The 12,949-nt window shown below is 54.3% G+C and overlaps 2 protein-coding genes across 2 annotated transcripts; one reads left to right on the top strand and one right to left on the bottom strand.

Annotated features, from left to right (window-relative positions):
* Nucleotides 1-610: 610 nt before the first annotated feature.
* On the bottom strand, nt 611-12,039 carry LOC100539381 (avidin-related protein 1-like). Its single transcript, XM_085213081.1, has 5 exons — nt 11,878-12,039; nt 1,609-1,970; nt 1,319-1,523; nt 829-949; nt 611-741 (listed from the first exon to the last, which is right to left on the bottom strand). The coding sequence occupies exons 2-5, from the start codon at nt 1,729-1,731 to the stop codon at nt 651-653; spliced, it is 540 nt and encodes a 179-aa protein (XP_085069207.1). The 5' UTR covers nt 1,732-1,970; nt 11,878-12,039; the 3' UTR covers nt 611-650.
* Nucleotides 9,294-10,626, top strand: LOC146542130 (avidin-related protein 4/5-like). The gene is made up of 4 exons (XM_085213492.1): nt 9,294-9,589; nt 9,675-9,879; nt 10,328-10,448; nt 10,536-10,626. Exons 1-4 carry the CDS (start codon nt 9,467-9,469, stop codon nt 10,624-10,626), a joined length of 540 nt encoding a protein of 179 aa, XP_085069618.1. The 5' UTR covers nt 9,294-9,466.
* Nucleotides 12,040-12,949: the final 910 nt, after the last annotated feature.

Below are 12,949 nucleotides of genomic sequence, written 5' to 3' on the forward strand. Positions count from 1 at the left end.
AAGGGTTGTGCTGGCTGGTGTGGCCAACATCCTGTGCCAGCAGCGCCAGGTCCAGTGCTTTTTAAGCAGAGCCCCACGCTCCTGGTCCCAGAGTGTTTGCTCCCAGCACTGCTGGCAGCACCACCCGCTTTGCTTTTGGATCACTCAGAGGGATTTGGGGTAGAGCTGGGCCAGCACCAGGGGCTGCAGGTAGCATCAGTGGCATGTGGCGGAGGAGCAGGCGGAGCGTGCTATTTCTGCAAGCTCCTGGCAGAGCTGTCCCTGACAGCTTTCCTTGCATGCTGTGGGGATCGGAGCCCACCTGCATGCACCCTGTGCCCGTGCACACCCCGCCCCTGCACTTGGTGTGCAATATGGCCCGTCTTCTCTTCTGTTTTGGCTTCCTAACCTTCCTTCCCAACCCGCTTCCCAAATGTGTGCAGTCTCAAAGGCACTGAGCAGTGCCTGTGGTGGCACAGGGGACGTGGTGACGCAAGTGCCATTGCTGGCACTGCCACGCCATGGGGTGTGGGACAGACAGAGGTGACAGGTGGGGGAGAGGAACTGGGATGCGACCGGGGCATATGGGAGCCAGAAGTGCAACCCAAAGGGACGTGGCACGAGCCAGTGTCTGATGTAAGGCTTTATTGGGAGGAATGTCACAAGCAGTGTCAGCACTCCAGCATTGTTGCTGATGTGGGACTCTCGGGGTCATCCTCATTCTTCCCTGTGTGCATGCGAGTGAAGTCGTTGTTGCCAATCCTGTGGAGAGAGAGAGGAGATTTAAAGTGGGAAGTGCACAGCCACTGGGTCTCTGCTAGGGTCCGTGTGCCTCTGCCCTGGGCTCACCTGGTGGCTTTCCAGTCATCGCCAAGGTTACCAACACTTAAGCGTTGCAGCCACTTGGTCTTCAGGACCTCCTTCCCATTCCTGTCTATGAAGCACTGGCCCACAAAGACACTGGTGGACTCTGTGGGAAAGTGGCAGATGAGTGGAGTGAGCTCCACACAGGGCAGGGCAGTGCCAGAGCCATGGTCCTCCTGCCCTGGAGACAACTCATCTGAGCTCTCCCTGCCCTCTGGGAACAGTCCCAGCACCTCCCCTGCACCGGGGGACCAGGAGGTCACAGCAGCCCAGCAGCTCTGGGGGAAGGGATGGGGTTGCACGTGGGGCATAGGAGGCAGGGCATCACTGGGGGGACTGCAGGGACGGGCCAGAAATCATCAGGGACACCACAGAGAGGAGAGATCATCAGGGACACCGTACGAAAGTGCAGGAGGGAATTGGGGACATAGTGCAGAAGAGTAGGAGAGCAAAAGGGAGGCTGGGAAAGAAGCACCTGAAAAATTCCAACGGACTGTGAAGCCAAAGGTGGGCTGGCAGACCGTGTTGTTTTGGATACCAAGCAGCGGTGACTTTGTGATGTTATTTGGCATGTCTGCTACAGCTGTGTGGTAGGTGCCACTGAACTCGCCCCTGTTGTTCACAGCCCCGATGGTCATGTTGGAGCCCAGGTCGTTGGTCCAGACCCCAGTCAGCAAGCACTGGGATGAAGTAGGAGGACTCAGTGCCAGGCAGGAGGCAGGGGTGGGCGCCTAGGGGCACCCACTCCCAGCTCCATCCCGTTACCTTTTTGGCAGAGTGTCCGGGAGCCAGCAGAGCCAGGCTGAGCAGCAGCAGCAGCGGGGAGGAGGTTGCGTGCACCATGTCTGCAGCAGGTGGACAGCCGGGTGCGCTCCTGGCAGGACTCATCCCTCCTGCACGCTCTCTCGCCTTTTTATTGCTCCCGGCGCAGGCTTTTCTTCCCAGGTATTTCACAATCTGGGTGGGTCCACATTCACATTTTCCAGTTGTGGGCACAACCCCAAAATTATGCTGGCAGGTCTTTTAGGAAGCTTTCCTTGGGGTACAAGAGCTCTCCATCTCCAGCTGTAGAAAGTCAGAAAGGAAGGCAAGAGACCAGCATGGCTGAAGCAGGACTGCTGGTCAAACTGGAGGGAAAGAAGAAAAGAGAAGGTGGGATGAGCCAAGGTGCAGAAGTGAAAGCCATCCAACTGTAGAGCTTGCTGAAAATGAGAAGAGGCCAGAGCTCTACCTCCACATTGACTTCTGTTTGGTGGCCAGCACCCTTTTGGAGTGGCTACAGTAATGCAAGCAAAACAACAGCCTGCACAGAGGCCAACCCATCTGGGCTGCAGCAGTGTGGAAAGACACTGCTGCCCCGAGAGAGAACAAGGCTGTTTTCAGTTGGACCACTGAAGAATAGCAAGATAGCCAGCAATGGATCGGGCCTCCAGAATTCAAGGGTTTCAGGTCGGTCTGGACTGGTGAACAAAGGCGGAACTACTTCTAGCTCAGTGGGCTCCTGACACTTCAGGCCACCTAGGAAGAGATGCAACATACCGGTGGGCGTGGGATCGAGGGGTGGACTCATCCATGGACACTATTGCTCAGGCTTTCTGTGAATGTGAATGACGTGTGGCAATTGTGGAAGTCAAGTGCATAAAGCCTCTTGTGTACGGTGGATGATGGCGGAGGTCTACGTATGGGGAGGTCTGGCAGCTGGATTTCACCACATTTCCAGAAGCCTGCCACGGCAGGCACCGCGTGCTTACAGTGGCGGAAGCAATGATGGGATGGCTGGTAATGCAGCCTGTGCTCCGTGCCACTGCCCAAAGCACCATCCTGGGTCTTGAAAAGCAAGTCTTGTGGCAACATGGCACCCGAAAAAGAACTGAATCAGATAATGGGGCTCATTTTCAAAACAACGTCGTAAACACGTGGGCCAGAAAGCGTGGCATCCACACATCCCTTATCGTGTACAGCCTCTGGAAATGATTTGATGGACTGTTAAAGATGACACAGAGAGCAAAGGGTGCTGGGACACTCATACCTTGGGATACACGCTTAGCAAAACCCACTCGCTTAGTCAACTCTTGTGGATCCATCTGCCAGCCGAGCTGGTCCTGCCCAACCTAATGGCTTATGTACTGCAGAAGGAGGTGAAGTCCCTGCAGTGCAGCTGAGGGCTCAGACCTGCCCCAGGACCCCCTGCACTGCAGGAGGCTGCAAAGGGCACAAAGCCCACCTGCACATGGGCTCCTTTTGCTCAGGGCTGGCGTGCAGGTTTCGTGTAGTATAACAAATAGGCTTTTGTTGGAGGAAACAATACTGTTTACAGAAAAAGAAAAATCCCTAAATATCTGGGGTGTCGTATTTTAATGCTGATGAATATCACAGTTGTCCTGGGGCTCTACAATCCCTATCACTGTGAATTTTATTACTTTCCTTCCGTAACATTGGACCAGAGAGGCTGATGTAACTTGGTTTGCACTGCATTTCCTCATAGGTTCAGTGTAGTTCCCTGAAACAAGTGTGTTTTATTTCTGTGGCCATCGGCTTATGGCCTCATGGTGTACCAGGAAGCACTCCCTTTCTTGTAAGGGAGAAAAGGCAGCAGTGGTCTGTCTTTCCCTTCAGCCTCACTTCTGAGCTCCGATTAAGAACTGATCCCGACTTGTAGGAGTCTAAGCTGCTACACAGACTGGGGCATTTTGGAGGCCACAGCAGTACCACGGTGGGGGGCTTTCAATTCAAACAATGACCGTGCCTGCTTACCAGACTTACATAAGATCTCTCCTACCAGAAGGAAATATCCCTCCGTTCAGTCACGCCTCATTCACATCTTTGCTTTTTGGCTGCCGCACATTTGAGAAAAACCACTTTCAGAGATGAAGAACCGGAAGAGTAAAATTGCTGCAAACCATTGATAAGGCAAATAGCAACCCCAGTAATGAGGGACAAGCCACATTATGTAGCAGTTAGCATCACACAGCTCAAAGCATTGGCCGTTCTCACCCAACATCAAGTCCCCTTGAGGCACACACAGGATGTCCCCATCCTTCCACATTACCCACCATGTGCACTCAGTGCCTTGAGTAAAAGCAGCCTCACCGGTGGCAGGAATAACCCAGGCCGTCCTGCCCAGCATGTTTTTCAGGTGCACTGCAGGGACTTCATCTTCTTCTACAATCCGTAGCACGTTAGATTGGACCATTGGACAGGACCAGCTCGGCTGGCAGACGGATCCACGAGCGTTGACTAAGCCGGTGGGCTTTGGGAAACATCTGGGAGGGCCACTGTAGGGATGCTGCATGAATACCCCCAGCCTTCCGCAGACTGTGATGGAGACAGAGCTGAAGCAATGACTGCTCATTGAGAACGGGGGCATTGCTGACCACAGACATGATATGTGAGTGGTGAGCGGCGTCAGGAGTGCAGGACAGGAGTGTGGACTCGGTGGCGGGGGGCAGAGGAGGTAGCTCAGAGCATGAGATATATTCGCCAGGTGTCAGTGGAATTCTGAATATCTCCAGAGAATGACAGTCCACATCCTCTCAGGCCAGCCTGTTTCAGTGCTGTGACACCCTTGAAGTAAAGAAGTATTTGCTCATGTTCTGATGATAGTACATAATTGTAAACATTCATAAGATTCCCCTCAGCCTTCTCCAGATTACACAGCCCCAGGTCTCCCAACCACGCTTCCTTCAGGAGATGCTTCAGGCCCTTCATTATCTCTAAGGCCCTCTGCTGGACAATCTGCAGCAGTTCTCGGTCCTTCTTGAACTGGGGAGCCCAGAACTTGACACGGTATTCCAGATGTGGCCTCACCAGGGCAGAGGAGAGAGGAAGGATCACCTCCCTCGACCTGCTGGCCATGTTCTTTTTAATACACCTCAGGATACCATTGGCTTTCTTGGTCCGAGGGCACACTGCTGGCTCATGGCCCACGGCTTGGCCTCCAGGACCCGCAGGTCCTTCTCCATAGAGTTCCTCTCAAACAGGACAGCCCCCAACCTGTACTGATGTGTGCGGTTATTCCCCACCCACTGCAAGACTCTACACTTGCCGTTGTTAAATATCATAAGCTTCCTCTCCCCCCAGCTCTCCAGTGTGCACAGATCTTGCTGAATGGCAGCACAGCCTTCTGGTATGCCAGCTGCTTCTCCCAGCTTCACATCGCCAAAAGATTTGCTGAGGACACATACAATCCAGTCATCCAGGTCACTGGAGAAGATGCTGAAGGAGGCACAGAACCGACCCCTGAGGAACTCCTCTAGTGACATCCCTCTCATTAGACAGCTCTGCCAGTCAGACAGTTCTCAATGGCCCTCATCGTCCTCTCACCTGTCCCACACCTCCTAGACTTGCCCACAGTGATGTTATGGGGACAGTGTGAAGAGCCTTGCTGAAGTCGAGGCACACAACATCCACTGCTCTCCTCTCAACTACCCTGATGGTGATGACATCCTAGAAGGCAATTAGATGGGTCAAACGTGATTTCCCCTCGGTGAATCCATGGAGACTATTCTTCTCTTCCAATTGCTTAGAGATGGCATTCAGAACAAATTGTTCCACTATCTTCGAGGCACAATGGTGAGGCTGACCAGCCTGTCGTTTCCCAGCTTCGCCTTCCTGCCCTTTTGGAAGACTGGAGTGACATTGGCCTTCTGGAGGAAACGGTCCTCAGGCACCTCTCCTGTTCTCCATGACCTTTGAAAGATGATCAAGAGCATCTTGACAGTCATTTCTGCCAGCACCTTCAGCACTCATGTGTGCATCTCATCGGTGCCCATGGATGTGCGTTAACTGAGTTAGTCTAGATGGCCTCTGATCAGATCCTTCTTGACCAAGGGGAAGTCTTCCTTTGCCCACGCTCTTGTCTCCAGGCTCTGGGATTCTCAAGGGGCAGTCTTAGCAGGAAAGAGTGAAGAAGAGAAGTTGTCAGCAACTCCGCTTTCTTGGTGTCCTCTATTACTAGGTCACCCACCTCATTCAGCAGCAGGCACACGTTCTCCCAGTCTTCCTCTTGCTAAAGAAGCCCTTCTTGTTGTCCTTGACTGGGAAGTCACCCGATTTGATTCCCAGTGGGCCTCAGCCATCCTTGTGGCATGCTGGCATGTCCTGACAACATTCCTATTTTCTTTCCAAGTGGCCAGAGCCCCTTCCCACATTCCAGAGGCTTGGCTCTTACATTAGTGTCTTTCCACGAGTTTCTTGCTCACCTCTGCAGGCCTCATGCCACCTTCGCCTGATTTCTTGGTCTTAGAGATGCACCGATCCCGAATTTGGAAGAAGCGGTGCTTGAATGGCAACCAGCTCTCTTGGTCCCTCTTGCCTGTCAGTGCTCCAACCCACGGGAGGCCTCCAAGCATGTCCTTGAAGAGGTCAAAGTCGGCTCTCCTGAAGTCCTGATTGCAATCCCGCAAACTGCCTGAGATCCCACAAACTGCCCATGTGAGATCCTGAACTCCACCATCTCACAGTCACTGCACCCAAGGCTTCCCCCAGCCTTCACATCCCCAACCAGACCTTCCTGGACTGGCTGGGGAGGAACTGGTGTTTGTAGGAGCAAGATCCAGCAGCCCACCTCTCCTCATTGGCTCCTCCACGATCTTCGCCAGAAAGTTATCTTCCACGCACTGCAGGAACCTCCTGGGCTGTGTGTGCCTGGCAGCATTGCTTTTTGAGCAAATATCACAGTGGTTGAAGTCCTTCATGACAACCAGCGCCTGTAATAACGAGGCTGCTAGCAGCTGTCTGTGCAAGGCCTCTTCAGCTTCCTCCTCCTGACCAGTCGGCCTGTAGTAGACACTCACAACAGTGTCACTCATCACAGCCTGCCCTTAGTTCTCACCCATAACCTTTCCACTCATTCATCATGCATCCCTTTGGATGCCCTCCCTACCTACCGCTGTGAATAAGCTGGTGAGTGCCACAACTCCCTGCCATGTCCCCCCTGGGCTCCTTTAGACCAGGGCTGGTGTGCAGGTTAGCTTTGTTATACCCAACTGGCATTTGCTGGAGAAACATGGTATTGTGTATTAAAAAACTACTCATCCCAAACATCTTGGATGTCATACTTTAATGCCAACAGCATTTAATAGCAATGCATTGCCACTGCCAGCCTCACCAGTGACAACTCAGGGCAATCTCAATTCTACCACTCCCAGCACTGCACTCCCATACGGGACCACTTTGGGAACTATCTGATGGACTGCAAAAGACTACCTGGAGAGCAAAAGGTGCTGGGACACTCAAACATTAGGATACACACTTAGCAAAGCCCACCGGCTTAGTCAACGCTCGTGGATCCATCTGCCAGCCGAGCTGGTCCTGTCCAATGGTCCAATCTAACGTGCTACGGATTGTAGAAGAAGATGAAGTCCCTGCAGTGCACCTGAAAAACATGCTGGGCAGGACGGCCTGGGTTATTCCTGCCACCGGTGAGGCTGCTTTTGCTCAAGGCACTGAGTGCACATGGTGGGTAATGTGGAAGGATGGGGACATCCTGTGTGTGCCTCAAGGGGACTTGATGTTGGGTGAGAACGGCCAATCTTTGAGCTGTGTGATGCTAACTGCTACATAATGTGGCTTGTCCCTCATTACTGGGGTTGCTATTTGCCTTATCAATGGTTTACAGCAATTTTACTCTTCCGGTTCTTCATCTCTGAAAGTGGTTTTTCTCAAATGTGCGGCAGCCAAAAAGCAAAGATGTGAATGAGGCGTGACTGAACGGAGGGATATTTCCTTCTGGTAGGAGAGATCTTATGTAAGTCTGGTAAGCAGGCACGGTCATTGTTTGAATTGAAAGCCCCCCACCGTGGTACTGCTGTGGCCTCCAAAATGCCCCAGTCTGTGTAGCAGCTTAGACTCCTACAAGTCGGGATCAGTTCTTAATCGGAGCTCAGAAGTGAGGCTGAAGGGAAAGACAGACCACTGCTGCCTTTTCTCCCTTACAAGAAAGGGAGTGCTTCCTGGTACACCATGAGGCCATAAGCCGATGGCCACAGAAATAAAACACACTTGTTTCAGGGAACTACACTGAACCTATGAGGAAATGCAGTGCAAACCAAGTTACATCAGCCTCTCTGGTCCAGTGTTACGGAAGGAAAGTAATAAAATTCACAGTGATAGGGATTGTAGAGCCCCAGGACAACTGTGATATTCATCAGCATTAAAATACGACTCCCCAGATATTCAGGGATTTTTCTTTTTCTGTAAACAGTATTGTTTCCTCCAACAAAAGCCTATTTGTTATACTACACGAAACCTGCACGCCAGCCCTGAGCAAAAGGAGCCCATGTGCAGGTGGGCTTTGTGCCCTTTGCAGCCTCCTGCAGTGCAGGGGGTCCTGGGGCAGGTCTGAGCCCTCAGCTGCACTGCAGGGACTTCACCTCCTTCTGCAGTACATAAGCCATTAGGTTGGGCAGGACCAGCTCGGCTGGCAGATGGATCCACAAGAGTTGACTAAGCGAGTGGGTTTTGCTAAGCGTGTATCCCAAGGTATGAGTGTCCCAGCACCCTTTGCTCTCTGTGTCATCTTTAACAGTCCATCAAATCATTTCCAGAGGCTGTACACGATAAGGGATGTGTGGATGCCACGCTTTCTGGCCCACGTGTTTACGACGTTGTTTTGAAAATGAGCCCCATTATCTGATTCAGTTCTTTTTCGGGTGCCATGTTGCCACAAGACTTGCTTTTCAAGACCCAGGATGGTGCTTTGGGCAGTGGCACGGAGCACAGGCTGCATTACCAGCCATCCCATCATTGCTTCCGCCACTGTAAGCACGCGGTGCCTGCCGTGGCAGGCTTCTGGAAATGTGGTGAAATCCAGCTGCCAGACCTCCCCATACGTAGACCTCCGCCATCATCCACCGTACACAAGAGGCTTTATGCACTTGACTTCCACAATTGCCACACGTCATTCACATTCACAGAAAGCCTGAGCAATAGTGTCCATGGATGAGTCCACCCCTCGATCCCACGCCCACCGGTATGTTGCATCTCTTCCTAGGTGGCCTGAAGTGTCAGGAGCCCACTGAGCTAGAAGTAGTTCCGCCTTTGTTCACCAGTCCAGACCGACCTGAAACCCTTGAATTCTGGAGGCCCGATCCATTGCTGGCTATCTTGCTATTCTTCAGTGGTCCAACTGAAAACAGCCTTGTTCTCTCTCGGGGCAGCAGTGTCTTTCCACACTGCTGCAGCCCAGATGGGTTGGCCTCTGTGCAGGCTGTTGTTTTGCTTGCATTACTGTAGCCACTCCAAAAGGGTGCTGGCCACCAAACAGAAGTCAATGTGGAGGTAGAGCTCTGGCCTCTTCTCATTTTCAGCAAGCTCTACAGTTGGATGGCTTTCACTTCTGCACCTTGGCTCATCCCACCTTCTCTTTTCTTCTTTCCCTCCAGTTTGACCAGCAGTCCTGCTTCAGCCATGCTGGTCTCTTGCCTTCCTTTCTGACTTTCTACAGCTGGAGATGGAGAGCTCTTGTACCCCAAGGAAAGCTTCCTAAAAGACCTGCCAGCATAATTTTGGGGTTGTGCCCACAACTGGAAAATGTGAATGTGGACCCACCCAGATTGTGAAATACCTGGGAAGAAAAGCCTGCGCCGGGAGCAATAAAAAGGCGAGAGAGCGTGCAGGAGGGATGAGTCCTGCCAGGAGCGCACCCGGCTGTCCACCTGCTGCAGACATGGTGCACGCAACCTCCTCCCTGCTGCTGCTGCTGCTCAGCCTGGCTCTGCTGGCTCCCGGACACTCTGCCAAAAAGGTAACGGGATGGAGCTGGGAGTGGGTGCCCCTAGGCGCCCACCCCTGCCTCCTGCCTGGCACTGAGTCCTCCTACTTCATCCCAGTGCTTGCTGACTGGGGTCTGGACCAACGACCTGGGCTCCAACATGACCATCGGGGCTGTGAACAACAGGGGCGAGTTCAGTGGCACCTACCTCACAGCTGTAGCAGACACGCCAAATAACATCACAAAGTCACCGCTGCTTGGTATCCAAAACAACACGGTCTGCCAGCCCACCTTTGGCTTCACAGTCCAATGGACTTTTATAGGTGCTTCTTTCCCAGCCTCCTTGCCATGTCCCTGCTCCTCTGGTGCCCTTCCCTGTGATATCCCCTTTGCTCTCCTGCCCTTCCCCACAATGTCCCCACTGGTCTCCTCCAGTTCCATACGGTTGCCCTGATGATCTCTCCTCTCTGTGATGTCCCTGATGATTTCCTAGCCATACCTGTAGTCCCTCCAATGATGCTCTGACTCTCATGGCCCTGGTGCTGCCCCATCCCCTGCTGTGTTTCCAAGAGCCCCATCACTTCCCCCAGAACTGCTGGGCTGCTGTCACCTCCTGGTCCACAGGATCAGGGGAGGCACTGGGGATGTTCCCAGAGGGCAGGGACTACTCAGACAAGTTGTCTCCAAGGCAGAAGGACCATGGCGCTGGCACGGCACTGCCCTGTGTGGAGCTCATGACTCCACTCCACTCATCTGTCCCTTTTCCCACAGAGTCCACCACTGTCTTCACGGGCCAGTGCTTCATAGACAGGAATGGCAAGGAGGTCCTGAAGACCAAGTGGCTGCTGCGGTCAAGTGTTAGTGACATTGGCAGTGACTGGAAAGCCACCAGGTGAGTCCAGAGCAGAGGCACAATTCTCAGGCACTGACTCGATGGCTGTGCACTTCCCGCCTTACATCTCCCGTCTGTCCCCCACAGGGTTGGCTACAACGACTTCACTCGCATGCACACAGGGAAGAATGAGGATGGCCCCGAGAGTCCCACATCAGCAACAATGCTGGAGTGCTGACACTGCTTGTGACATTCCTCCCAATAAAGCCTTACATCAGACACTGGCTCGTGCCACGTCCCTTTGGGTTGCACTTCTGGCTCCCATATGCCCCGGTCGCATCCCAGTTCCTCTCCCCCACCTGTCGCCTCTGCCTGTCCCACACCCCATGGCGTGGCAGTGCCAGCAATGGCACTTGCGTCACCACGTCCCCTGTGCCACCACAGGCACTGCTCAGTGCCTTTGAGACTGCACACATTTGGGAAGCGGGTTGGGAAGGAAGGTTAGGAAGCCAAAACAGAAGAGAAGACGGGCCATATTGCACACCAAGTGCAGGGGCGGGGTGTGCACGGGCACAGGGTGCATGCAGGTGGGCTCCGATCCCCACGGCATGCAAGGAAAGCTGTCAGGGACAGCTCTGCCAGGAGCTTGCAGAAATAGCACGCTCCGCCTGCTCCTCCGCCACATGCCACTGATGCTACCTGCAGCCCCTGGTGCTGGCCCAGCTCTACCCCAAATCCCTCTGAGTGATCCAAAAGCAAAGCGGGTGGTGCTGCCAGCAGTGCTGGGAGCAAACACTCTGGGACCAGGAGCGTGGGGCTCCGCTTAAAAAGCACTTGACCTGGCACTTCATCATGCATCCCTTGGCAGAGGTCTGTACATTCCAGTTGATGTCTCACATAGTCAGCAAATCCACCACCTCACACTGCTGTCAGTCTGTCCTAAAAAGTAGTAGACAGTCATCCCTGAAAGCATTCCTGTCATGTGAGCTTTCCCACTACGTCCCTGTGCTGATCGCAATGTGATCACGGCCCTACGAGCATCCATGGATCTCGGACTCTTCCTGTTCATTCCCCACACTGCATGTGACGGTAAACAGGCACTTCAGGGTAGAAAAGGGAGCACAGAATGTAGATTTCCCTTGGCAGGACTCCAGGGGCCCCTTGCAGCCCCCACTGCTTATAAACAGGTCCAAGCAGGACTAGGGCAGCAGGCGGAGCGCAGCTCGGCCATGGAGCACCTCCATGCTGCCTCCTGCTCAGCCTGGGCCCCACAGCCCCCATGAAGGTAAGCACCGCCGAGGTGCTGGGAGCTATGGTGCTCCGACATGCTGTCATGTCCCCTGGTCCCAGGGGACCTGTGCAGGAACAAGCTGGGCTGCAAAACGACCCTTGGCCCTGGACACCGCTGAACGTGTCCTGGCTGCTCTCCACGCTGCAAAGAGCGACCTGTGAAACGGGGTAACAGGCAGGATTCCCAAACGCGACGTACCTAAACGGATTCAAAGGTGCGGCGTGGAAGCAGCTGCACACGGCGTCGGGTATACAACAGCCAGCCACCGTATTCGCAGCTGTGTTTCGGTCGGGCCCTGCAGTTCCGTCAGCCTGTCCGTTCCCCGCAGCCTCCAGCAGCCGGTGCTCGCGGATCAGAAGACCGCGGTGAACGCCGCAGGGCTGTCCCTGGGAAACAGCGCTGCTCGCTTCTGCCGCCAGGCGGCGCTCTGCCCTCCCCACCTAGCGGCAGCGCGGTTCCCAGCACGGAGCGCAACGGGCGCCCGCTGCCCGGCTGCAGACCGCGGCCCGCGGCTACATGGCGGCGGTGCCGCAGCCTTCCTTCCGCTGGACGTGCCTCCGGCGTCCCCGAACTTGGCCCGGCAGGGCGGCACAGGCCGTGCTGTCACCGTGCCCTTGGCTGGGATGGGCCGGGGAGCAGGGTTTGGGCCACTGCTTACTTGTGGTCTTAATAGTCATCCAGAAATCCATCCGTAGCCTTCACAGAATCACAGAATGGCTTTGGGTTGGAAGGAACCTTAGAGGCCACCCAGACCCAAACCCTGCCGTGGGCTGGTTGCCCCCACCAGCTCAGGCTGCTAAGGGCCCCAGTCCAGCCCGTCCTTGAGCATCTCCAGGGATGGACCACCACAGCTCTCTGGGCAGCAGTGCCAGCATCTCACTGCCCTCTGAATTTCCCCTTAACATCTAACCTAAAATCTCCACTCTTAGTTTAATGTCATTCCTCCTTGCCCTATCAGTTTTACACCAAATAAAAAGACAGTCCTCTGCCCGTTAGCTCCCTTCAACTACTCGAAGGCTGCAATGAGATATCCTAGTCTTTCTTTTGCTGTTGACATGCTGAAGAAGTCCTTGTTGTCTTTGACCCCCCGACCCAATTTGATTCCCAGTGGGCCTTAGCCTTCCTTGTGTCATCCCTGCATGTCCTGACAATGTCCAGCAGTGTGCCCTGCGGCCCACACAGCCGGCCGGATCCTGGGCCGCATCCAAAGCAGCGCGGCCAGCAGGGCGAGGGAGGGGATCCTGCCCCTCTGCTCTGCGCTGTGACACCT

The sequence above is a fragment of the Meleagris gallopavo genome, chromosome Z (assembly GCF_905368555.1).
Source record: "Meleagris gallopavo chromosome Z, MGAL_WU_HG_1.1, whole genome shotgun sequence".
Classification (NCBI taxonomy): domain Eukaryota; kingdom Metazoa; phylum Chordata; class Aves; order Galliformes; family Phasianidae; genus Meleagris; species Meleagris gallopavo.